At 42.1% G+C, this 24,059-nt stretch overlaps 1 protein-coding gene across 1 annotated transcript in view; it reads left to right on the top strand.

The window, feature by feature from the left end:
• The first annotated feature begins 6,995 nt into the window (after window positions 1–6,995).
• Window positions 6,996–24,059, top strand: part of LOC311024386 (collagen alpha-1(XIV) chain-like) — a 114,954-nt gene continuing 97,890 nt past the window's right edge. The window contains exons 1-3 of the mRNA XM_084026760.1: window positions 6,996–7,157; window positions 8,720–8,835; window positions 18,643–18,759. Of these exons, the coding sequence (XP_083882886.1) occupies window positions 8,742–8,835; window positions 18,643–18,759 (211 nt within the window). The 5' untranslated portion in view covers window positions 6,996–7,157; window positions 8,720–8,741. The remainder of the gene's footprint in view (window positions 7,158–8,719; window positions 8,836–18,642; window positions 18,760–24,059) is intronic.

Genomic DNA, 24,059 nt, shown 5'->3' on the forward strand with positions numbered 1-24,059 from the left:
CCTCCATATCTCAACCAGTGGAATCTTATTTGGACATTATATTGAATGTCAGCAAGCGCCCATAGATTTAATAGAACCAGCTTAGTTTGGTCTGCATGTGTATTCAATCCACTGAATGAAACACTGCAGTCGCAGAAGTTCCAACACTGAAATGATTACTGTTGATGTGTGGTCACAGTCATTGATCCAGTCTATTTATACCTGCTCTTATCTCATTTATCTTGTTGGTATTTGTATTCTGGCTGCACAGCTGCATGATCTTCTTAACTGTCCGACCCGTCTACAGGTTTCCCCTCCATGGCATTCCTGATTGCATACACATCTGATAACAATGATAGGAATCTAGGTGAGTTGCAAATACATTGATTAAATTTGACCTACACCACACAGGTTTTTTAATTTTGTGGTGACACTCTCTCTCTCTCTCTCTCTCTCTCTCTCTCTCTCCCATCCAGACTGACAGATATGCTAACTAGAATATGCCTTATCAGATGAGGCCATTTCCACCTTTCATCAACCTATCCATCTATTTATTGCATTCACACGTCCATTGATTAGCTCAACAACCAACCTTCAGGTCGCCTCATCCGTTCATCTATTTGTCTGTGTGTGCTTCTGCTCAGTAAACAGTGATATGTACACACATCATATGAGAAACTGTTGCACACACACACACACACACACACACACACACACACACACACACACACACACACACAGCGACAGCCTGCTGGATGGATGGAAGTATAACATTTAAACCATCAGTGATTCAACGGCTACAAAATGTGTTTATCTAACAGAATAAGTGCCAAGCAGCAAAACCTTTACATGCAATCTGTACTGATTGTGTAGGTTTCTAATTCTATATTCAATTATTCACTGTTTGTGTTTGAACAAGTGTGGTGAACAGTAATGATGTTTTTGGAGATTTGGTGGGCATTTTTTATAGTGAATTTTGTTCTTTTCATGGCCCTCAGAGAATAATGTGTTTATAGAGACAGCATCACAGTCACACTGCCAACGTTACCGTAGTTCACTTCCAACTGGGGCCAACGCACCAACAAATGTACGCGCTCAGAGAAGCCAGGAATAAAAGCATTCACCAAGTGGTATTAAAAAATAATGTTTGTGCTTGAGAAGCCCAGTATGTCCAAATAAAGCAACGCCAATGCAGACGTGGCAAGCCAAGATGCACCTTAAAAAAATCCCTCTTGTGACGGTGACAGAAGCCAAAATATGAGAGTTAAGGAGAATATGAGGTGCATAGAAAGCAGGTGTTCGACAAGCCTGACTCTAATCTTCACATTAGTGTTTTCTTAATTACATTTTTTAAATAAGTGAATGTTATCAAGCAGACAGACAAACCTGCTATAATTTTTTTTCATTTCCCGTGTTGTCATTCGTTGTTGAAAAGTCTCTTAATCTGTCAAAGTACGCCATATTTATCTTATTGCTGAGTTATATTAAATAAATGGTTTCAGGCTATTATTATTTCCCATACCCTTTTTCTTATTATGTCATGCAGTACATTATGGAAGAGCAAATCATGTAATACCAGAAAGAAATGAAATGATATTAACTGGAACACAATATTCTTCCAAGTTTAATTAGCTTTTTGACACAGAGTGCCAATAAGTGTGACTACCGCTTTGATTAAATAAAGGTTATCAGTGTTATCGCATGTGGGGAAATATGGAGCTTTTTGAATATTACCTGGAGAACAGACGTGAAAGAAAGAAAAGGCTCCAAAAGAGGAATGTTTCAGCGCCGTCTCAGGCTGATGGAGCGATTGCCTTTGAGGCATGATTACAGAGTTTTCAAGTGAATTGTCTCCTGCCCTCTCCTTCCTTTCCTGCAGGCGAGAAGCTCAAGACAAGTCGCATCATGCAGAAATGTTAGCCACAAGCCAAATGCTTCTCGGACTGTGGCTGCCAGCTCTGTGCATTTGGCTAGCCACTCTGGCAGGAAGCCACCTCTTGTTCAACCGGCATTTCCTTTTCAAAACGTATTTTACCAAGTAAATAGTGGGACTGGAAATCACGAATACATGTGATGTTGTCTTCGCTGCCGGATTACGATGCAGGTGCACGATGTGAGAGAAAGTCTTATTCTTGGTTAAGCATTTCACCAAGATTCTACCAATTATCCATTACTTGATTATTTCATCCATCTACTGTCATCCATAGCGCCTGTTGGACCATCGTAAGATTATTTGGACAAACTTTGATTTGAGCTGAATGCTAGCATCAGCACGCTAACATGGTCACAATGTTAATTACTAATTAATTCATGTCATTAGTTGTAGATATTTGGTCATAAACCAAATGACTGGACATATTGAAGTTGTTGTTGGATTATACATGGAAAAGTATCACCAAAGTTATTTCAATTCATCTTGATGGGACTATGAAAGTCTGCACCACCAATCCATCAAATAGTTGTTGAGATGTTTCAGTCTGGACCATCGTGGTGGACCAACCCAGACCAACATGCCGTCTCCAGAGCCACATGCTTGGATGGCTGAAAATAGCAAACGAAAAAACTTCTGTGTGCAACTTAGATGTCTCTAGTGAACCAAGCGTGCATGTTTCAGATACCTTTGGTCATTAGTTATTAAACAGCTGCCTGCTCTAATAAAGTCCTAATAAAACACTGTTACCGTGTCCCACCACGACCGGTTCTATAATAACCTTCAGAGCTGTCTGGTTAACCCTCTGGGAACTCTGGGACCAGATGACAAGCCAGCTAATAACCGTGACTAGTTGGCCAAATCAGTAGGCTGTGGTCACTTCAGTCTGCTGCTGCCCTCATATTAACCTGCTGCTTGTTATTAACACAGTGCTCAAGAGCAGAGCAGAGCAGAGTGTGTGTGTGTTCAGCGGGTAAAAAAGAAGGTTGAAAGTCACAGCATGAGGTGTTTGTCCTGCGTCTGAGTTCATGTGCGTTCGGGCCACTCTTGTATGTGTCAACTCTGCTTGAACTCATCCAGCTCTCATAAAACCAACAAACCATGTTTCTTCTGCTGGTTTAAACGCGGCTCAGTGTGTGTGTGTGTGTGTGTGTGTGTGTGTGTGTGTGTGTGTGTGTGTGTGAATGACACGGTGACACTGTTGCTAAGCCCCCATGCCTAGGGTTATCTCTGCCTTAAAAATGCAGGGCAGGAGGCTTCAGGTGTGTGTGTGTGTGTGTTTCTCTCTCTCTCTCTCTCTCTCTCTGTATTTGTGTGTGATTCAATTAAAAGCATCAAATACAAAAGTAAACAAAACATTACTGAATGTGCAGCTTTTGAATTGCAGCAGGATGCAGTTCTTTTCAGGTCACATTTTTGAAGACAACCTTAACAATAACTTGAGGAGAGATTAAGCTGCTCCCTCAAAACTTTGAAATACACGCCGGTCTTTCAGCTGAAGCTTAAACATGTGGTTGTGTAAACACAGATGAGGGGGTTCCTGTATCCTGGGAGAAATCCTCTGCTAACAGGAAATGAAGCTCTCTTTGTTTGTCAAAGCCAACAATAGAGGCTTCTTTGTAATAATTACAGGGAGGTAGTGGAAATACAAAAGAATATGGTGGAGGTTGATCTCTGTTACCGTTGCAATATGATTATCCGGCGTAAACACCAAAGGAATCATAACCGACAATGTCACCAAAATGAAGAAAACAGCAGTCACGTATCAGTTTAAAGGTTCCTGACTGAGATGCTGATAACAACTTAGGTCCCCAAACCAGTTGCATCTTGGAGGACAAAATATTTATAAAAAATGATGCGCACACATTTTCAATTTAATTAAAGAAATTGTGTTTTGTATGCGTAACACTTCCCTAAACCTTCTCGATGTCAGGCCAACTTTAATTGACTGTCAAAGTTTTTACTTTTTATATCGTCTCGCCACCAAGTCCCCCGGTGCGGTAACATCCGACAGACGATCTAAACTGTACACATATTTCTAATTCCTGAGGTGTAGTTTATGTACAATGGCTGAACGTGAAAATGAAGATTCCCTACTCCATGCCACGCTGTCAGCAGAGTTATTGTTTTATGTACTTTAGTATTGAACAGCTCCAGTATGAGAATACACTATCAATTAGGCTACAACTAAGAAAGAGAAGAACCTGCAGTAATCAGATATTTTGTTGCAGTGAAAATGACTTTAAAACTTTCTGAGGCTTCACAGTTGGACCATATGGCACTGAGCTGAATGACCTGTGGATCAACTCTACCATGTGACTGATGCATTTATTCATCGTGGACAGCGATGGTGGAAAGCTAGAGGAGGAATACACATTAGGAATGGAGTGAAAGAGGGAGAGGAAAATAAGTAAAACATTTAATAATAAAGGGAAGGATTAAGAGGGGAACACAAAGGGAAGACATCAAGAAGAAAAATTAATAGATGACCAAAAAAAAAAAGGGGCCCGCAGGGAGGAAAGCAGCATGGTTCATCCATCGGGCAGGTCTTTAGGGCCGGTGACCTGTGTGCCCTTAAAGAGGAGCTGTCAAATAAAAGCCACCTGGGACCATAGCCACTCAGAATACAAATTTAAACCAAAAATGCTTCCAATTGGTTTAAATGTCTATTTTAGTAAGTGTGGTGTAAAATAATTGGACATCAAGTTCATTTCAGCGGATTTGACCTTAGAGCTGTGATCTTTGATTTCACCTATTAAAACGCCTCCGGTAGACTCTGGCAGCCAGCGCTGTTTTCTTCTGGTGTGTGGTCTGCTGCAAACGGGCAACAGATGAACGGGAGAGAGACAACAGACGGACAGGAAGGGAGGAAGAGGCTGGAGGACGAAAGAGGAGGAAGGAGGGAGGAGCTCAGAGAATCCTTATCCGCTTGATTACAGTGCTCATGGCATCTGGACCGTTGTTTGGCAAAGGTGTGTGTGTGTGTGTGTGTGTGTGTGTGTGTGTGTGTGTGTGTGTGTGTGTGTGTGTGTGTGTGTGTGTGTGGTGTGCCTCAGGGACACACCTGGAGTGTAACTATTCAGCAATTCAACTCAGCCAGCCACTGGCACATTTCACCAGCCTCTGTTTCCCATGACTCCCATTCTTTGCCCCTCAGGGTGAGTCACAAAGTGTCTTTCACCAGCAGAGGAACAATGTAATGCTCGATTTGTATAAAAGGGGCTCGAAACTGAAATTCAGTGCCTCCTCGTGGCTCTCAACATGGCCGACGAATGCTCAAAGATAATGGAGCTTTAACAGAGCTAACAGTGAAAACGACGGCAACAGTGTCTCTGACATGTTATCAGCTATAACGTGTTACCAGCCATATATCCAATTCCACTTCAATTCAATATCAAAAGAATCATGTATTTACTTCTAGACTCGATTATTGCAATGCCTTATTATCAGGCTGCTCCAATGTCTTGTGTACTGACAAAAACTAGGAAAAGAGTATTAAATCTTCCTCCTCACCTACAAAGTCCAAATACAAATGGTGAGGCACCATCATATCTTAAATCATCTTTGAGGATGCTCATAGTTAGGGCTGGCTCAGGCACACTTTGGACCAGCCCCTAGTTTTGCTGCTCAAGCCCTAGACCTTCACAGGATATGATGCATTGATCTCCTCTCTCCTCGTCTCCCTCTTCATCTTAATGTCCCATTACTAACATGACTTCTTCCTTCTTTGTGTTTTCTCGTAGGTGCACCTGGCTGCTGTCGTGGCCCAGCTCAGTACCGACTATTATTACTATTATTCTTATTTTAAGTTATTAATGTATCTGATGCGAGGGTCCTGACAGAGAACGGCATATATTGTACAGATTGTAAAGCCTTCTGAGACAAATTTGTGATTTTGGACTATATGAATAAATTGAGCCAGTGGGGCACGCTCACACACACTAAAAATGCTTAAATAATCGGCCACCAAAGTAAACAAAGCACAGACAAGCACACGTTTTTTTGCTGCTATTTTAATGCTCTGAATGTGGACATATAAAGGAACGCTAGTCTGGCTCACATAATCCATCACAAATCTGCAACACTTGGATTTCTGTACAGATTGAACAAACAAGATAGGGCGTGTTAATTTATGAGCCTTAGAGTTGCTCCTTTTTTTTTTTTTTTACTTTTGGAGCGAGTCAGGCTAGCGGTTTCCTCACGTTTCTGGTCTTAATGCTAAGCTGAGCTAATCACGCCCTGACAGTAGCTTCATATTTAACAGACAGACACCGGAGTGGTCTCATATTCACATCTGACCCTCAGCAAGAATGGGAACAAGATTTAAACAACTATTCCTTAAAAATATCAGCCACAAAACCTTTGGTTTCAGAAACTAAATGTGATGTAAACATCACAATGGTGGACAAAATGACTTCAGAGTGTATTTAATAAATCTTCCAACAGGTCGCCTCAGATAACTGTTCTGTTGGAAACAAGTAAATTGCAGTTTATGGGCTTTATCCCCATTTCCCAGTTGTAACCGGCTACGGGAAAAAACAACTTTTGGATATTTAAAGACATTTTCGTGGTGGAAAGAAACTGTGTCTTGAAATGTTTGACATGGCTTTACAGCTATAGTGAGATTATTGATTTTTATAAATCTAACCCTCACCCCTGGAGGTGAAAGCCCTGTCATTGTGCCTTTAACGTCGGAGCACGCGGCGCGGCAGGGCTTTGACACGCACCTGCTCCGTGCGCACCGAATCATTTTAGGCGGACTTTTTCTGCTCAACTCAAACACTCAAAAAAATGTAAAAAAAAAAAAAAGAAGTAAGAAAAACCGAGTTTCAGTTAGGACCATGTGGATCCTTTAAAGCCCCAGACTCCGGATGTGTGCCCACGACAATTCTCGCCGAGATCGCGGAGGCGCACGTAAAGGGCCCCGGGGGATGAAGCCGGATTGAAACCTGCAGAGGTTTTGCGCAGCGGCACTGGGTCTCCACCCCCCCCTTCTCTCTCTCTCTCTCAGATGAACCGGGGCGAAAAGGAAAGGGTCGGGACAGGGCGGAATAGCTGGAGGGAGGGATGGCTGAATAACGAGGAGTGAACACCCACTCCGGACTGACCGAATTGTATCCGGAGAGAAGGAGTGAGAGAAAGAAAGACAGGGGGGAAAGAGCAAGAAGAAAGAGGAACCCAGCTCTTTGGTTATTCTGAGGATTTCCTTTGGGGATAAAAAGGGCGCTTTGAATTGATGACTGGAGAGGTAAAAGGCGATTTCATTCATTGTGCGTGTGCGTGTGTGACCGAGTCGGGCTCAGGTGTGCGGCGTCCGGCTGTTTGAACGCAAACACATAATGTGATAGTTTATCTGTAAATCCACCGTCGGGCAGGAAAAGCTGACAGTTTTGACCCAAACAAGACTTCGTTGAAACCAGCAGCACTTTAAACTGATCAGTGACGACAAAGCTCGCACACGCGGTCCGTTAATTCAAACTTGTACAGTCTCACAGGTGGACACATTTTAGGTTGCGTTTGGCTCGAGACGTGCGTGAGACAGTCGTATACGGTCTCGCGTGTGCGCTTAAATGTATTTGAGTCTGTCTGCTAACCGTGTTCCACAAATAGCCTTTATAAAGCACATTAAGCGCACACAGACTGCTTAATTTCAGCGAGGGCGGCGCCTTTGCCCTGGTTTCCATTAACCAATTAACCAGTTGCAAGTTTGTCCTTTGGACGGGGAACAGGGAGTTACGCAAACTGCGCACAAAGCATGGTTTAATGCAATTCAGATTTGGCTGCAAAGTGCTTTCTTGTTTCATCACTTGAGTAAATAGAGATACGTTTTTTTAATTGGACCTCACGAGAGTGTTACTCTCATTTGCGTGTATGTGTGTTAGAGAGACTAATGAGAGAATCATGTCTGTTTAATCTTTCTCATTCCCCTCTTCGTGTCCTGAGGCGGATCTATGAAAGAAAAGAAAAAAAGACTTCCTTTTTGCTCATCAACATGCATTGTCATATTTCTGTCCTTCTGACATTGTCTTATTTGAAGCTGGCCGTCATTTCAGCACCGCAGAGGATTACCCCACATCAGAGAATGAGTCAATCCTGAAACAACTTTTTTTTTTTGCACGTGCTTTTTTTTATTCATACAACTGTCGGCAAGTGTGTTTCCCAAGCAGAGACATGATAAGTGTGTCTGTCAGTGTCCACCCCCGGTGTGTAATAATGAGTGGCATCCTGTAGAGGAGGTGCAGGGAGAGAGGGTGCAAAGAACAAAAAGTGAGGGGAGTGAAAGGAGGAGATGAGATGAGGAAAAATAAGACAGGAGCTGTTGTGTTTGCTCTTGTGGTGGGAAAAAAAATTGGCTCTTGTGAAATGTTCCCTCACTGGTGTGTCAATCAAACGGCTCTCTCCCTTCCTATCTATCACTGTTTGTCCTCCATCTTTTTTTCCCCCTGTTAGCTTTTGTTCATTTCTTCTCCTCTCTCCCCTCAAACAACGTCCTCCACTGTTTTCGCCCTCTGTGTGGGAGGAAGGCTCGACCGCTGCTCTGTGGTCAGTCTAGACTGTCAAACTACTGCTCTGTTATTGTATCAAAGGGGATATTAGAGAGGAGTTAACTGATTCCAGATCAGCGTTTTGGGGCTGTGTGGGCAAGGTGGTTCTTCTTGACCCACAGAGCCTCTCTGCAGCTGAATGGCATTCCTGGCCACTGAAACCCCCCTTTCTTTCGGACTCTGACTGCCCTTCTTTCTTTGCTTTTCCTTCTGTCCGTTGCATTTTCAACTTTTTCTCACCATAATCTTCCTTCTCTCTGCGCAGGTCTAGACTGCTGGCTGTGAGGATGTTGTCCGTGGGGCAGATTAGGTGGTGCTTGTGGGCTCCACTTGTGTTGCTGGTCCTAGTTTCCCATTTCCCCTCGAAGGCACAGGGTCAAGGTAAGTCCCGTCTTCTTTCTCTCAGCTTCTAACCCTCCCAGCCCTCATTCATCCCCATCTCCACACCCATACCCCCCCCATCCAACTTTTATTTTCTTTGAACTCTTCCTCCACTCCACACTTTTGCCACCGGACCTCTTCCCATCTGTTCCCCATCATCACTCTCTTCTGTCCTTCGTCCCCTCACCTTTTTGCCCTCCTCTATCTCCATATCTCCCTCTCCCCTTCCCTCACCTGACCTCCGTGTCTCCTCCTCCCCTGTTAAACACCATTCCTCCCTCCGCCGTCTCTCCTTTTTCGATGTGCAGACAGTCCAATCCGATTACATGACGCTCATGATCATATCGTCATGCCATTTGGCAGCATGGCAACGCTCGCAACCCCTGCTGCTGATGCTGCCACGCTTCAGAAGAGATTTAACAAATGTTTTGTAACGGTGCACTTCAAGCTGTGATGATATACCGCGCGATGCACCGCACAATATATAAGGCTGCCTCGCAATTAACCTCATCTCTGCAAACCTGATTTAATCCAGCTGAGCCCTGTCAAAAAGCAGGCTGGTTGTCTATTTTGGTTTTGGTCATGGATGTTACAACTTTGGGTGCACGCTCGACAAGAAACGCATATTTGAGTTCCGGTTGAACAGATGTTATTATGTCATTATGTGGAATTATTAGCATAGCGTAACAGATTTGTGTATTTTTCTGAATGAGACTCGGATGTTCTGATGCTCTGCTGCTTTTCTCTGTTTATACAATATTAGTAACTTGATTAGCTTCAGAGCTTAAACCAAACTACCCAGTAAGCCGGTCTCACTCCCGAATCTTATGACTGCAGTCTGTGTGTGTGTGTGTGTGTGTGTGTGTGTGTGTGTGTGTGTGTGTGTGTGTATGTGTGCGCGTTTTTACAACTGTGTGTGTGAGTCAACAGGAGTGTGCGTTTGCAACTGGCAGCCTCTGAAGTTCAGAGGGTCAGACCTACTGTAGTTATCTGGATAGAGATCATATGAAAATGACCCCAAGGGATACTTAAACATTTAGCTGACCCTGCTGTGTGTGTTTGTGTGTGTTTGTGTGTGTGTGTGTGTGTGTGTGTGTGTGTGTGTGTGTGTGTGTGTGTGTGTGTGTGTGTCAGTAGCTCACATTCCTTCCAGGATGTGGAGTTAGAGGAGCAGGCAAGCAGCAGGTCTTGTTTAAAGGAACACCACACATAGACATCAACTAAAGTTTTTTTTCTCCTTCTCTCCGAAATGCAATAATCCACATATGACAATCCTGAATGGATCCATGTGTGGCGGCTTTGCGTTTATTTGCCAGTGGAGGTCCTCACCAAACAGCGATGACTGTGAAATGAAGGAAGGGGTTTGTCTTCTGTCCTTCTCCCACCCTCATGTATTCATCACCTTCCTCGTCGTTCTTCTGTTCTCTCCCTCCATCCTTCTCGCTGTGATATTCTATAATTATTTTCCCCGTATCTGTCCTCCCCCCCATTTTTCCTTTTGTCACCGAACCTTTTATTCCAATTTCCAGGTTCTGTCGGTCATGTTTTTATTGTAGGGCAGGCAGAAATGAGAAGTGTGACAGCATGAATTAGCCTGGGATTTGAGCCCAGCGAATCACGGCAGAATATGGACGACCTCCCAGACGCCACGGGAGCGTGCCCTGCTCAAGCCCTTCATTAGGGAGCATGTGATAGCCATTAATTTCTGCCTGGTCTATCCCTGTAAACTGCAACATCTGGTCAGAGGGGATTTGGGTTGGAGGATTAGTGTGTGTTCTCCCCATGGAGGATGTTTGTATATACAACACAAAAGTCTGGGTATCGTCAGGAACTCCCACTACCAAAGAGTGCACAGTCAGTTCAGGGAGGGTTTTTTTCTCTGCAAGCGATGACTAACATAGCAAATGATCTGGCAGTCACACCTAACAAGCTCTATTTGAGATCATTTCAGTCCAAGAATATCACTCCATTTGTGCATGATTTCATCCCAATCAAAAAATTGCAAATGTGGCTGATTCATGTACCTTTTTTCATGCACTATTGTGGAACATTTCCTTTTAAACATTATTGAAGAAGTTACAACTGAAACATTTGAAGTGAAGAACCAAAATTACTTGACAATACTGAAATTAAATAATGAAAACATAACTTATTAGCCTGTCCCCTATATAATGTGCTTATAAAGTACACATTTACTTTACTGTCTGTCTGATTAAATGAAGAATAGATCAATATATTATGTAATATGTAATTTCCATCTATGACATCTTGTGCTTCAAGTCAGCAATTCTTTTTCAAACAATCTGGGAAAACAAATTAAGATAGGTTATTATGTTTGCAGATATTTGTTAACAAACCACAGTGTTGGACAAATTGAATTGACCTGATGATATCACTAAAGGAAAAGTCACATGATCAACAAAGTCATTAGCATGTACTTTGGAACATTGAATATCTGTAGCAAATATCATTGCAGTCTTTGACGTGCTGGTGGTGCCACGTGAACCAGTCAGGTGATAATCAGATTAAGTGGCAGGTGAACAGACAGGCATTGCCATCCAGATCACTTCGGCAAAGAACCCCCCAGAAAAAGTCAGATATTCAGCAGCATTATATTTCCGACAAATAGTATCTGCTAACGCACATTTGATGTACTGAATATATTTTTCAGGGGACAAAATATGGACACACTGTGCAGTCTGCACCACATGTTAAGCTTCGGGTATACACTTCCCTGTGGAAGCAGCTCTGATACTGTTGCAACACAGTGGGTTGTGCTGTATTCTCTGGCTGTTACCTTGAAAAGTATTGAAAAGGGAAATGTAAATTTGGTTCTCGGCTCACTCCTCAGAGGGAGCACGGAGTGACCTGGCACTAAGTGCTGCCTTCCCGTACAGCAGTTACAAAAGCAGGATAGATGGAGGAAAGATGCCTGATGGTGAAAGTTTGCCACCGTTATAGACTTTGTCTTTGTTGTGCCTTAGTTTTCATTATGCATTTAAATTTCTAGTCAGTTCTGTTCCCTAGATTAGTTTTCAAGATGTTAAATGTGCATTGTGTGCTAAGTGTGTGTGTTTACCGTGTGCATAGTTAATTATTGTAATTGATTTTGCCAATTTTGTAATTTGATTTAGTCAATACCGTGCTTCAGGATACATACATCAGTCCATGTGCTGGAGAACATATTCACAAAGATATTGCAGTTTTTGGGTTTGCGTGTGCGTCGAGATAATGATGTGTGTTTGTGTGGCGGGTGCATGTGGTTAGAGGGCAGCCTGGTGAATTAGTATGATTGAGAGTGTTTGCCAATCGTTTCAGTCATAATGAACAAGGAGAGAAGCCACAAAAAAAACCCCAAAAGAGACGAGAGAGAGAGAACTTGTTTGGACTTTTTTTTAAATGCTAAATTATCCAAACCTCCACTGCTGGCGAACCAGCATGTTATATTTATATTTGTGTTGTGCAGGAGGCGCTTTTGTTACTGTGATCATGAATAAACAGAATAAAATGTAATGAATGGGAACATGAGCTTATGCTGTTTGATGGGAGGCTTTTCGCCAGCACTGACACAGGAACAAAATACTGCACGACATACAATAATATCACTCTTTATATCCAGTTCACTCTACATCCAAATTTCACAGTATGGTTACCACAGTGGAGCTGGGAATAATAAGTGTCAGGTTAAGTATTTGCTGTCTGAAGAGCATGAAATAGGATATGAGCATTTCGAGTGTCGTCGTAGGCATAGGAGTGGAATCGCAAGCAGAGCCTGAAGTGGCTAATGGTTGAGTAGCTATTAGTACAAGGTTGTGAATCAGCTGCTTGGGACCTGGTTTTCTTGACATAAGTTAAGTTAAACATGTTAAAACAGTTGTTCGTTTATAGATCCAGGTCATTGGCTCTGAATGAATTTCAGTCCAATATTAACTAAAATATAATATATATAAAAACTCTGGTTTTGGTCTCCACCAGGAGAAATATCTGACTCTTTAGCTGCTAAATGCTGCTTTCAGTGCTGTGCAGGTAATATATACTAGAGTTTTAAAGCTCTTTTACTGAAAACAACTGCATGTGAGAGTGGTGAGAGAGAGAAAATTGCAGTTATAACCAAAAGATTGAGCTGAAGGAAGCTAAAAAGTAATTGTATAACTGAAACGAAATGCATATTATCTCCCAATTAGTCTTTTGATTTAGTGTTAATATAAAAACATTGGTTGAAGCATCTTTAAAGACTTTATTTGGAGGTAAAATCTATTCTTGCATGGCAACACTATATGTGACCAAACTACAGGACTCACAAAGAGTCGTGTTGGAACCATGAAGTCGTCAGTAAACTGTTTAAGGAGAAATCTGTGAGGCAAATCTGGGGTTTCATTTTTCTTAATTTTTTAAACAAACAGAACAAAATCTGACCAATGTTTTAATAAACAAAATCGTCCTGTAAATACTGAATGCAACTCTTACGTCAGTGTATGTTTTGAACACACGAGTGACCCTAGACCTGAAAATAGTTGGGATAGCAGAATCTAGAATCTGATATTTCACATCTGTAATGTCAGGCATCTCCATGCAGAGTTAACCTAGTTGAGTATTTTATGGTGGGCATGCAGTATATCATGTCTTCATTCACCAGACTGCACATGGGGACGGATCATATAATATGTAATATTCAGCTGGTCCTTAAGAGAGATTTCACACACACACACACACACACACACACACACACACACACACACACACACACACACACACACACACACACACACACACACACACACACACACACACACACACACACACAGTCTTATCTCTCTGCAGCATTGTGTGGGCACAGTGTGTGTGTGTGTGTGTGTGTGTGTGTGTGTGTGTGTGTGGCATCACTTACACAGGTAAAACGATGAATAAGAGAAAAGAGGCGTTAAGCCACTAAAGGACAGAAGTGGGGGAGGGGAGGGGAGATAGGATAAAGAAGAGAAGACAAGGGAAGAGGAGGAGAGAGAGAAGAGCGTTTAAACTCAAGGATGAGCAGAAGAGATGTGATAAAAGAGTGAAGTGTTTCATGAAAACAGCTGAGGAGATAAAAAAAAGAAAGAAGAGAGTGGAGAGGTGGAAAGACAAAGCCAGAGTGGATTTGGGTTAAGTGCTATCTCGTTGAGCAGAGGAGTTCTTGTACCGACGAGATGGCGGCTTCATCAAATGACGCATGCTGCAATGCTAGATAGACACTAAACATACAAACACACTGATACACACTACACCCCCCCCCCCCCCCCCCCCCCCCCCCAGTGTACAGTACGGTATCTTATGGTGACAGTGCAAGCCAGCGGTTGTCATCCATAAATCCTAGGTATTAGTTATGCTACTGTAGCCTGAACACTCACTGTGGAGTCAGTACTGTGCTAATCTGGGGAGAGGAAACCAGGGAATTAAAAAGGGTTGGAGAAATGAGGGGATGAAGAAGAAAAGAAGAGAGAGAGAGAGAGAGAGAGAGGTATGTAAGTATGGCAGAAGAGTGGAAAAGAAAAGACAAAATGAAAACAATGGGAGGTGAAAAGGGATGAGGAGATGCGAGAGATGATGGGAGGATAGAGAGAATTGAGAAGAATGGATGTAAAAAGGGAAGCTGGCACAGAAAAGAGAGACTGAGAAAAACCAGAACGCTCAGAGAAGACAAAGAAATGATGTGAGTCGAAGCAGAAAAAATAGGGAGAAAGAAGAAGAGAGGGGGGGATTGTAAACTGGACGAGAAGAAACCAACGTAGAGCGGCACTGTGAGCCAAATCAGCCGATGGGAAGAAGAAGCTTGCAGAAGAGATGTCGAAACAGAGGCGAGGAACGAGGGGAGGGATGGAGAGAGGAGAGGAAGTGAAGCAGAGGATTGGACAGCATTTACTCATCTACTAGGAAACCCTGCTAGTGTTGCCGCTGCTAATCCGGGGAAGAGTCATCCCTTCTTAAAGATGGGGCATCAAGCTGTGCCTGTATCGCTCTAACACACATAATTTCAGTTCAGTGGGCCTCCAGTTAAAGGACTTTTCTAGTTCACACTCCCTTCAGAGATTAGGCCTTCATACTTCAAATGAGACCCATTTTGAAATAAGTTTCAGCTGCATGAGATGAGAACACGTAAAACATGGCTTTTGAAGGGATTTTAATCATTTTCCGGTGCCTTGGGTTTATACATTTTTTGTTTGACACTTAAGTGATTCAGAATATTTATTGGACTTAAATTGTGTTGCTAAGTAGTGGTTTCCAAAATTCTGCCCAATGGCTGGCCTTGCATTTACTAACTGGCAAGAAGCTTATGCAAGGAGCTGAAGGGGGGTCGATGATTCCAGCAGTGTTACTCTTTCAGATAAATGGCTCTGGTTAGTGTGATGTGCCGTTGCACCACATGGTTTAAGCTCTGTAAGTTTAGTGTGGAGACTTTAAGCTATCTTGCCAGGGTCTCTGCAATATTTAGGCAAATCATCGTATTGTGAGAGGATGTCTAATGCCTTTCATTAAAGCGTCTTGGCACTTAGATTCTGACACAGTGTGTAAGACGTTGAGCTCTCGGATGATATTTATGGCGGTACGGTGGTAAACAAGAACAGACGTGGCGGTTTGCGAAGGGTAATTTATATCAGAGACCCTCATGTTCTGTCAGCATCCGCAGCCATTGGAGCTATTATGTCCATATTCATTAATCATAGTTGCTGTCACTGACTCGAATAGGCTCCAACTCATAGACCTTGCATTGCATTTACAGGATAAAAAAGGCTCATAGTTGGCTTATTCGTTTTTTTTTAACATACGTTTTCTATTGTAATTCTGTGTGTGTGTGTGTGTGTGTGTGTGTGTGTGTGTGTTCATTGACATGCAAAGTGACGATGAAGCTATTCAAGGCAATTTTCACCCGGTTATTAGTACCCTGGCTGCCAACTCAATTCACCTAACATCAAGCACACACTAAATGATACCAGAGTAATCATCTACCAGCTCTATCAGGCACTTAAATTATTCATAGATCCGTATTGTGAGGTGTAATTATACCATTTCATCCTATGCATTTAGAGTATATGGTGCGGTGTGAGAACTTGGAGTGAGCAAAATGTTAAACTGAAAAGTGCTGCACTGTGTCCTGATGAAACAGCGGTATAATATCCAGTGAAAAGTTAAAGTTTTGATCGACAGCATCGATCACCTAGTTTATGTAAATCTCTACCATGTTTACCAAAATGTATTTATTTTTGAGATAGTTTGCTACATTTTGTCCATATTCAGTAAACATTTCAGAATGTACGTTTGACGTTAAAATCCTCCTTCTAGCTCAAATTAGAGATTGAAATTCAGAAACTATTATTTCAGGCTACATAACATGACATTCGGCCTAATGGCTGTCTTGGTTCTGTTGACAGCTCACAGGGCGGAACCAAAGTATAAAGAAGGTCAACGATTGGCTGAAAGTTAGGCTTGTGTGAATTTCGGGCTCATCCTGATACGGCTCAACAGTCAGGACATAAAATAAATGATTTTCATCTTCTCCCAGTACGTCTTCCTCATATTCATACTGGGATAGAAGTTGTTTTCTGTCCAGTATCTTCTTCTCTTCATTGAATTGCAGATCGTAAACCAAGTTTGTTGTTTGCTGTTTATCTTGCTCTCTTGTCTTTGTGCAGAAAGTAAAAAGAGAGTGTGTTTGTTATTGAGATCTGCATACGTTGAAATGAGACTGTGGATCTTGATATAACCGGCTAGCTCCACCCGGGCTACTTATGTAAACTGGAAGCAGCCGGACATTAACAACAAGTGCACCCAGCAACTGTATTAGTGTAATACAGTCATTTTAGATCAAATAAACAACACTGTGATTTTCACAAGGTTGAATTACCTAAACGCAGTGACTTATCAGTCTTGTAGTCAAGTGTGTTTTTACACACCGTTTCAACATGAATGGCAGTGAATGGTGGTTAAATACACTGATGCACACAAAATGTGTTGAAGACGGGAAATCTCTGCTGATGGCAAGAAGTCCAAATTAGACAAGTATGGTCCTTTAACTTTTATAACTTGAGACTGGATTATTCTAGTTTTGGGACCTAACTTGACAAAAAATGTAGAATGATTGGAATGAAAGTCATGGTTGAAATCATTTTTTTGGACAGAAATTGCATTTTAAAATGTTTTCTCTGTATCATGACAAGTTATCCTTATCATCATCATCATTTAACTCTTCATTTAACATGTGGAAATTAACAATGAGTCCAGCATTTCTAACTTCTCTGCTTACAAAACCACAACAATGCATTTTGGAAAGTGCTGTGCCACCTGATTAATGCCTGATTGGGATTTTCCATTGAGAAAGATGGAGGTCTGTTCTCACCAGCGAGTGAAAATCCTGCACAATACACCTCAGGTTTGTCAACATCATATCACCCATTTTCTCTCTGCACATATTCTTTATAATGCCTGATGTACAGTCCTTACATGTCAGCACTCTATTGAATGTATTTGCATTATTGTATGTATTATTTATTATAGCTGAAGGGCTTCTTTGGCATTTTACATTTATTGTTATTAGAAACCACTGGAGTTCTTTTTTTATATAGATTGCTTCAACGATGAAAATGACAGGTTTTCGTGTCCACAGACACATTGTCATGTCAATTTGAATGATTTTATTATTTTTATTTTATTTTTTAAATACAAAGAAAATCAATATATCAGTCTCAGAAATCTTGTGAGACCCCATCTACTTGAGGTCTAGAATTAAGTGCTATGCTGACCCTTGACATGTTCTCAAAGAGTGCTGGCGGGTAAAGTGACTTTACATTGGCAGTGTCATCAGATTTACAGATGACATGACATTATAGAAACTTTGTAGAAACACATGAAAAATCACTGGTTTGAGGTAAATTCTTTGTACAACCTAGGATGCCGTAGCAAAATGGTGAAATGGTGATATGTGTCGCAGACATAACGTTTATGTCAGCGACTTTTGTTTTCATCTGAGGTGAATTTGTTCCACAATGCTGCCCTTCGTGTTGCCGGTTCTTTTCTTCAGTTGTCTGAAGACTAAAACAGTCAAATTCTCTTCCACTTCTTCACCTCATTTATTTAAACTCTTTAAAAAACTGTGAGAACTCATTACTGCACCGCTCGCGCACACACACACACACACACACACACACACACACATTCACGCAGAGAATGACTGCCGTCACCGTTTTTAATCAGATCTGTTTTCATTGACAGAGGCCTGCAAAGTGTAGCGATCTGCTGCGGATGCTATAAACTGTTTTTTCTCTGTGATGTTGTACAGATTAGACATGAACACTCGCACATTGGCAAAAACTTCTCCTCACTCATTTGTGACGGAAATTTAAAGTATCCCTCCTCGGGCCACTTGTCCTTGGAATACATCTTATGAAGATAATTTGACTGGAAATGGTTTTCTTCTAAATCTGTGCCTTTTTTAAAAAACCTTTTTCATGCTGTTTTGAGCTGAAGCTGAGCTGTATGCCATGTCGACCTGCTTCTTTATGCTTTGCACTCATGGATACAGGAACTTCAAAACTGAAATTTGCTCAGCTCTTTCTGTATACTTCTGTCCATCCATTTATTCATTTCCTATTTGAGTCATTTTGATTTCTGGCTTTTTGGGGTGTATTTTCTGATCTTTGCAGTGGTTTCTGGGTTTAACCACTGAGTTCTGTGTCACGTCAACACATGTGGACTGGTGGCGGCAAACTTTTTGATCGTCAATTTCATTTATCAACATTTTTATTGAAGCTGATTTAATTGTGGTTGATTGTTTTCCAGTTCCAGTTCCGAGGCGGCTTCGTTTCAAAGTGCTGAGCTCAAGCAAACTCCTTGTTACATGGAGGGAGCCCAAAGGAGACTTCGATAGCTATCTATTCCTCTACAGCAGTACACCAGGTAGGATGTTTGCCACACACACACACACACACACACACACACACACACACACACACACACGCTTAAAGAAATGTTTCCATGCCAAAGAAGTGGGACTTTAACTTACGCTTTAATGGGGGGAGGATCCCATTATGACTTGGATTTTTTCGGTCTGTCAGGAAGGATTATGTAATTTACTTCTTATCAAAAGTCCTTTGAAGGGCTCACACAGATGTGGAGGACTCCAAGTTTGTCCTGCAACTCTGCCAAGATTGAGACAAAGGAATGCTTTTGCTGTGTGTGGAGCCTGTCAGCAGGTTTGAAAATGGGACTGATGAGGTAGACAGGATAGCAGGACGTACACTGAGTCATGATGGAGTTCAGTCCGGGACTAGTCTGACTCACCGGATGTAAACTGAAGCAATTAGAAAGATGACAGACAGGGACGGCTATAGGAGTCATTCTCTCAACATTATACTCCATTATCACTGTAGGGAGTTGTGTGCATGATTGACGCCTGGCATCCCTCTTTAACCCTGCGCCTGTTGCCAGACGACCATTGCACAAACACCGGGGCACGACCTTGTTTCTTTCTGGGCATGCACAGTCAGTAATCACCCAAATTACCATTGTTGTCTCCTCCATCATGTAACTGGAGTGCAACTGCCTTCACAGCATTTCATCCTTCTACCTTTGTTGGAGTAATGCTGTGCCGAACACTGTGGACGATTCTTTTGCAGCCGTTGTAAACATGAATAAGTAGGACTGAATAAGCATTCCGTATCATAAAACTTGTCTCTCGCAAAACAACCCTTTGGGAGAAACGCCTCGTCTGACAATTTCTCGCTGTCTCCGATCAGCTGAGAAGAGAACAGAAAACTGAAATTCATGGCCACTTCCTCTCAGGGAGGAGTGTGGCGGTAGCTCAATGACATTCAGCAAATGCAATAAAAAAAAAGAAGGTCTTTCACATTGTCCTCACACAATGTAGGAGGACGAAGACACAAATGACTCTCCTGTGTCCTGATATCCCGTCAGAGTCAGATGAGGTAAACAACACCATGGTAAAGCTTGTCAACACTGGCTGGAGTCCTTTTGTTGAGAACAAAAAAGCTTTTTTTTTTAATCACAAAAGGAGCTGTCAGAGTGGCAGCTTACCTTTTGACTCAACATAATATCCCTTTTCTCCTCATAACTAAAGTGCAAGTGGAAAATAATTCAGGTTTTAGGTTGAAGCAGATGATGAATTTTTGCCAACTAAAATGACTGGCTGGATTTTTTCGCTAAATGCCTAAACATATCAATCAATTTCACCCCATTATCTACCGTTGTTGATAAAGTAACCCACATCTTATTGCATCAAAATGGTTTTAACTTGCGGTTTTCTGTTCAGGAGCTTTATTCTCTATGCAATGACTGTGCACAAAACTAAAATAAGCCCTTAATAGTCCGCTCAATAGCCTGCCAAAAATGTTGAAATTCAAATAGTGTGGGTTGTGTCTGTGTTGTGTATGTATCAGTGCCAGATGTCTATATTTACTCAAATCTCAGCGAAGATAAAGCCAAACCCAGCAGAAAGAAAGTGTTCAGTTTTTTACTGTATGCAGTAAATTAGACGTGCAGACTTATTGTTAGAGGAATAACTTGGGTATTGGAAAGTTTGCCTTTCAGCGTTGGAAGGTACAAGAAGTGGTGCAGAAACCAGCTGTGATCTCTGAGGTTGTCGTATTTCTGGCGACAGTGCAGGAGAATATGCAGATTTACAGAGGTATTAACTAATTAGACAGCAGAAACACATGCAATTTACTTCACCATTATAAAACGTTTTAACCATAACCATTGTTTTATAGACTGACTGTCCAACCCATCGCAGCATTACTAACTTGGTGTAAACAAGTTTTCATTTGCCCATCAACTCCGCCCAGGCTCTTTTAACATTTGATAGTTGCTCCAGTAAACTGTTACTTGTTGGATGGAAATTAGTGACTTCTTTTGGCCCCTCAGAAAAAAAAACACAACCGCTGGAGAACATCAGCCTGACTGGGACTGCAATGCAACAGGTAGCCCCATTCGGGACTGTCATACCCAAAATTATGCTCTTGAACCCTCAGGGACTTACCTGTCAACTGGTAAATGGTTGAGTGTGAGAGGCTGCGAGGGCTTGAAATGGCATAAACACAAATGGGACAGCAACTAAAGAACTAAACCCCTCAACGGAATTTGTGTGAAAGCGCCTCAAAGTCAGTGAGTCTGTGAGTGTGGACTTTGGGATTGGGGCCAAGAAACACCCACAAATTACCCGAGGGTTGGTGAGAAGTAACGTTGGCAAAAGTTTGCCTCAGAAAATAAAGAAAACAGAGAAAGACTGAGGAGTGTTTAATTCAATTCAATTGTATTTATAGTGTCATATCACAACAGAAGTTATCTCAGGACACTTGATACATTGAGCAGGACTAGAATATGCTCATGATTTTCAGAGTTAATACATTTCAAAGTCCCAACATCACCATGGAGCAAGCGTTACAGCGACAGTGGCGAGAAAAAAATGCCTTCATAGGCATTTAGAGAGTTATCTCGTGCAGCCCAGGCCCTTGGGTTCCAACTGCATTTGGTGTTGGGAGTAGTATAGTAGTAGTAGTAGCATTAGCGGTAGTGGTAGTATTAACAGAAGCAATAGTATCAACAGTAGTCGTCCATGGCAGCAGGCACAGCCACGCTGAGATGGATCCATCCCAACCATTTAGCCGTAGACCAAAAAGCAGGAGTAGTTGAGCTACAATGTGGTGTTTCCATCATCAGGCCAGTTAGCAGTCTGCATCGGTCAGGACCTCAGCGGACTCTGCTGGACCAGAAAGCATAGCCAGACTCCCGGGAGTAATCCCGGGAGGAGTCGAGTTAGTAACAGTAGAGATGCAGGTTTTAGTCAATTTCTTTAATCAATAGTCAACCGCCTTAAAAATACTGGCGGTCAAGGGTCAAACAAGACCACAGCATCGGTGCAGTCCGGATCAGGTTCCACCACGGTCCAGGGAGACCTGCTAGACAAGAAAGCACAGGGACTCCAGGGAACATACACAGAGAGAGGGAAAGAGAGGGAAAGAGAGGGAGAGAGAGAGAGACTCAGTGTGTCACTATAAATCCCCCGGCACGGCAGTCTAGCCCTATAGCAGCATAACTAAGAGCTGGTTCAAGGCAAACCTGAGCCAGCCCTAAGTGTTGTCAAAGAGAAAAGTTTTAAGCCTATTCTTAAATGTGGGAACAGTGTCTGCCTCCCGAACCAGAACCGGAAGATGGTTCCAGAGAAGAGGAGCTTGAATGAAAGCTCTGGTCCCTGTTCTACTTTTGGAGACTTTAGGAACTACAAGTAACCCTTTATTCTGAGAGCGTAGTGCTCTAGCAGGACAGTGGGGTTTAATGAGCTCTTTAAGATATGATGGTGCCTGACCATTAAGAGCCTTGTAAGTGAGGAGAAGGATTTTAAATTCTATTCTAGATTTTACCATGAGCCAGTGCAGAGAAGCTAATACAGGAGAAATGTGATCCCTTCTTCTAGTTTAAGTCAGAACACGCATTCTGGACCAGCTGGAGAGATTTGGTTTCGATCAAACCACGTTTGATGGTCGAGGAGACTGGGTGTTATGAAGTCCAGTTATACAAGTTTTATTTTATTATTCCCTCTCTCCTTTTGCCTACATTGTGTACTTGTGTGTAGATCTTTGTGTAATTTCAGCTAAACTTGTGGCATTATTATAGTGTTTTTCCTGGTGACTTAAATGCCTGTTTTTCTGGCCACTTTAAAGAAGAAACAGCACGGCATGACGTGCTTCCTGATGGCTGTGCCAGGCCTGTTTTGCATTCATGATGACGCATTCTTGTTGAGCAGAATGTAATGAGATTTAAGCCAACTTTTTATACAGTATAACCACGTAGCAACGGTCACGGTCACAACGGTCACGGTTACATGAAAAGGACATTAGGTGAACACAAACCCAGAGAAGAATCAGTCAGGAAGGATGAGGAGTGAGCAACTGCAAAGCCACCAAGCCTTTACCTCTCCGTTGCACCTCTTGTCACTTTCATTTGCACCAAAGCAGGTGAAACTGAGTCACTATCGCTTGTGCTTCCTAAATGGACAGATTGATCTCGCTGAAGTTTAACCGACTTGGTGTTATAATGTGATGAATAAGCGTTCCCTTAATCTTTTTGAACAGTGTATTTATTCTGGATGAAAATGAATGTGACAACAGTTTAAAAAATGGGTCAAGCATCAGTTGTTTCTCACACTATTCCAAAATCCACCTAATTAAACCAAATATGGAGAGATGATGGTGATTTTAAATGGGTTTTCCAGCAAACTGCAAACTGTTTTCGATATCATGGAAACAAATTTGATCAACACTTATGTTTGAATGACTGAAGACTTTCAACTTATTTAGAGGAATAGAGGAACATTTTTAAGGAAATATGTGTGTTTGTTTTTCTTGTCAGGAGTGAGATGAAAAGAGCCGTGCCACTCATGTCTTTGCACTACGGAGCCAGAGCCTGTAGTCGGAGAGCTTAGCGTAAAAAGTGAAAGCCTGAAATCTGTCCAAAGTTCACCTCTGGAGCTCCCTAGCTGACGTTGTACCCCATTTGTTTAATCCTTACATAAACAGACATGTAAAAATGGGGCTTTGTGGTTTCATGGCGAGGTTATTGCTAAAACGACTTCTTGGCCTGGTGAAGTCATTTCTCAGCACAAGCTGCTCAAGTTTGCCAGGTAACCAGTAGAGATGCAAAACTGCGTCTTGGCAAGAAAAGGCATGCGAGTCCCTCTCAATCAATAAATCTCCAATTTTACATTTCTCTTTGTGTGTATGATATAACACCACTTTTATTATTGAGCTTTTGTGGGATGCAGGTATGCTTTTGAGAGAATATTTAGCATAGAGACACGATAGCCATATCAATCTTTCATCTACTCTTGGCAAGAAAGTGAACAAACCTATCCTCTGATGTTGAACTATTTAGCACCTCACGCTTCACGTTAGGTGTCAGGTTTGGCTCCCAGCCTCACATGGAAATGAGAGAGCAGGATTCACGCACTCAGTGTAGAAAATAATGAGGCTGGGTTTTTTTTCCATCACAAAGATTAAGCGTGGGACTGCAGGTTGATCCCTCGCTATAGACCTTTTTCACTTGTCATAGTCGGAAATCAACACAGGTGAAACACATTTCCTTAACCATGGTTCAGTTCAGTCAGGTGTATAAGCCATGACAGTGAGCCTGCATTTACAATAACAGCAACCTGGAACTCCAGTAAACGGAATGCAGTCGGTTTT

Source organism: Eutrigla gurnardus (genome assembly GCF_963514095.1).
Source record: "Eutrigla gurnardus genome assembly, chromosome: 14".
Classification (NCBI taxonomy): Eukaryota; Metazoa; Chordata; class Actinopteri; order Perciformes; family Triglidae; genus Eutrigla; species Eutrigla gurnardus.